The 3,133-nt window shown below is 54.6% G+C and overlaps 1 protein-coding gene across 1 annotated transcript in view; it reads left to right on the top strand.

The window, feature by feature from the left end:
* The window catches only part of NAPSA (napsin A aspartic peptidase), a gene marked incomplete at its 3' end in the record, with an annotated part of 10,346 nt that overhangs the window by 1,174 nt on the left and 6,039 nt on the right, over positions 1–3,133 (top strand). The window contains exons 2-5 of the mRNA XM_014550449.1: positions 1,816–1,957; positions 2,046–2,169; positions 2,333–2,451; positions 2,678–2,877. Of these exons, the coding sequence (XP_014405935.1) occupies positions 1,816–1,957; positions 2,046–2,169; positions 2,333–2,451; positions 2,678–2,877 (585 nt within the window). The remainder of the gene's footprint in view (positions 1–1,815; positions 1,958–2,045; positions 2,170–2,332; positions 2,452–2,677; positions 2,878–3,133) is intronic.

Raw genomic sequence — 3,133 nt, 5'->3', positions numbered from 1 at the left:
TCAGGGAGTCAGGGGGATGGGGGGTGGGGTGGGGGGTGGAGGGGAGCAAGGCAGTGAGGGGGGCAGGGCTCCAGGAGTGACTACCGGCAGGTACAAGAGCTAGCACTGCACCCGAGGTTGGCTAACCTGCTCGTGTTACCTAATAGGTCATGGCCCTTATTCCCCAAGTCCGGCCGTCCGTAGAGAGTGATTCTCTGAGTGTTGTCCAGCCAACAGCACCCCGTGCCGGGGGACTTGTTAGAAACGTCACTTCACAGGCCCCTCCCAGATCTACTCCATCAGCAGCTAAGCGCTCAGAACTTTTAAAAGTGCTTGGATTGATTTTAGAGAGAGAGGACAGGAGTGGCGAGAGGAAGAGAGAAACATTGATGTGAGATCAAAACAGCAATCTGCTGCCTCCTGCACACCCCACCCCTCACCCCCCGCACCAGGGATCAAGCCTGCAACCCGGGCATGTGCCCCGACCGGGAATCGAACCGGCAACTTTCTGGTGCATGGGACCATGCTCAACCACTTGAGCCACACCGGCCGGGCTATTTAAACATCTTGCTTCTTTTGAGCGCTCTGACCATTTTACATTTCACATCAGGTTGTTGATATGTCTGGAATGTGTCTATAATAATAAAAATGTAATATGCTAATTAGACTGGACGACCTTCCGATGAAGCCGAGGCTTTGAGGGAAGCCCGGGTCCCGGTGCCAGAGGGAACCTGGTGCAGGCAGCCGGGGGAAGGAAGGCCTACTCTTGCACGAATTTCGTGCATCGGGCCTCTAGTTTTAGTATAAAGAGTGAAATTGGGATTTGGTGCTTATATCCCCTCCCCCCCCCCGGCCCAATGGTGGGAGAAACAGTCTCCAATGCCATCAACTAAAGCATGTGAGGATTTTTTTAATAAAGACTAGTTTTATGCAGGGTCTTTGGGAACCTTTGTGAGTGTTATTTTATGTTCATTGGATTGGTCTCTTACGGAAAGCGTTTGGGGTTGGTCTGTTTCGGCTGGTTTGCTCTTGTAAAGTCTTGGGGAAATGTGCCATCATGGTCTGGCCGGTGTTTGGTAGCGTTTCTGGTAATGACTCTTCCTGTCTGTAGGGCCACGAAGATGTTTGCTTTGCATCATATTCTACTAGAGGCCTCGTGCATTTGTGCACCAGTGGGGTCCCTCGGCCTGGCCTGCGGGATCGGGCTGAAATCAGCTCTCCGACATCCCCCAAGGGGTTCCGGATTGCAAGAGGGAGCAGGCCAGGCCGAGGGACCCCACCAGTGCACGATCGGGGCCGGGGAGGGACTGTGGGAGGGCTCCAGGGCATGTCCGGCCCATCTCACTCAGTCCCAATGGGCTGGACCCCAACAGCAAGCTAACCTACCGGTGGAACTGTCAGCCCCTGGTGGTCAGTGCACGTCATAGCAAGCAGTTGAGTGGCCTTAGTATATCATTAGCATATTATGCTTTGATTGGTTGAACGGACGACCAGACAACTGGCCACTTAGCATATTAGGCTTTTATTATAGAGGATCTGGGAAAGACTGATAGAAGGTCTATGGCAGCGGTTCTCAACCTGTGGGTCGCGACCCCTTTGGGGGTCGAACGACCCTTTCACAGGGGTCACCTAAGACCATCAGAAAACACATATATAATTACATATTGTTTTTGTGATGAATCCCTATGCTTTCATGATGCTCAATTTGTAACAATGAAATTGGGGGTCACCACAACATGAAGAACTGTATGAAAGGGTCGCAGCATCAGGAAGGTTGAGAACCACTGGTCTATGGGAAGGGTACCATCCTAGCTGTCCCTATCCTCCTCCCCACAGGATCCCTCTTCGCCGAGTCTACGCCGGGAGCAGGACCCCGAACCCACTGAGGGGATGGGGGAGCCCAGAAGAGCCCCTCGGGCTGGGGGCCCCATCCCCGGGGGGCAAGTCCGCCTTTGTGCCTCTCTCCAATTACATGAACGTGAGTGTCAGCCCCCCACGGCCCCGCTCTCCGGCCCTCAAGTCAAGTTCCTCACTCGCCCTCCTCCTTTTCCTTGTTTTGCCCTCAGGCCCAGTATTATGGGAACATTGGGCTGGGGACGCCCCCCCAGAACTTCTCTGTCGTCTTTGACACTGGCTCCTCCAACCTCTGGGTCCCGTCCAGGAGATGCAGCTTCTTCAGTCTGCCCTGCTGTGAGCTTTCGTGGGGGCGGAGAATAAGGATGAGTGGGGTTCAAGGGAGAAGGGGGCTAGGCCTTAGCTTCCCAAGGGATTTGGGGGCACCCTTCTCTTCTGACACGCCCTTGCAAGGGAGACTCTGCTCCCCCAGTGACAGACCCCTGACTTTCTGACCTAGGGTTCCACCACCGCTTCGACCCCAAAGCCTCCAGCACCTTCAAGCCCAACGGGACCAAGTTCGCCATTCAGTATGGCTCTGGGCAGCTAAGCGGCATCCTGAGTGAGGACAAGCTGACCGTGAGTGACCTTGACCCCAGGAAGGCTTGAAGCTGGGAGAACCCCAATGTCTAAGATGGTCTGGCTTAGGGAGGGGCTTGAAGAGGGTGGGAGGGAGTGAAGCTCCCCAGGCCGCTGGAGTTGTTTCCCGACATTCCCCGGATTCAGCCCAATTTGGGGACCCCTCGGGAATATAAGGGAAATGTCCCCGCAGAAATAACTCGCCCCATTTGACTCTTCCCCCTAGATTGGGGGGATCATGAATGCATCCGTGGTTTTCGGGGAGGCGCTGTGGGAGCCCAGCCTGGTCTTCGTGTTTGCCCACTTTGATGGGATATTGGGCCTCGGTTTTCCCGTTCTGGCCGTGGGAGGGGTTCGGCCACCACTGGACACACTGGTGGACCAAGGTCTGCTGGACAAGCCTGTCTTCTCCTTCTACCTCAACAGGTAATGTGGGCGGGTCTACCTTCCCTTGAGGCCTGGCCCGCCTTCAGGAAGTCCCACCCTTCGTTCAGGAAATCACTGAGCTCCTCTCTGTTTAGGTTTAGGACGTCATCCACCCAGCACAGCAAGTTCACATAACCCATATAAGAAACACCTGATGCCCTAGCCCAGTGGTTCTGAACCTTCCTAACGCTGCGACCCTTTCATACAGTTCCTCATGTTGTGGTGACCCCCAATTTCATTGTTACAAATTGAACAT

The sequence above is a fragment of the Myotis brandtii genome, unplaced genomic scaffold (assembly GCF_000412655.1).
Source record: "Myotis brandtii unplaced genomic scaffold, ASM41265v1 scaffold601, whole genome shotgun sequence".
Classification (NCBI taxonomy): domain Eukaryota; kingdom Metazoa; phylum Chordata; class Mammalia; order Chiroptera; family Vespertilionidae; genus Myotis; species Myotis brandtii.
This window is presented reverse-complemented; position numbering and strand designations above follow the sequence as displayed.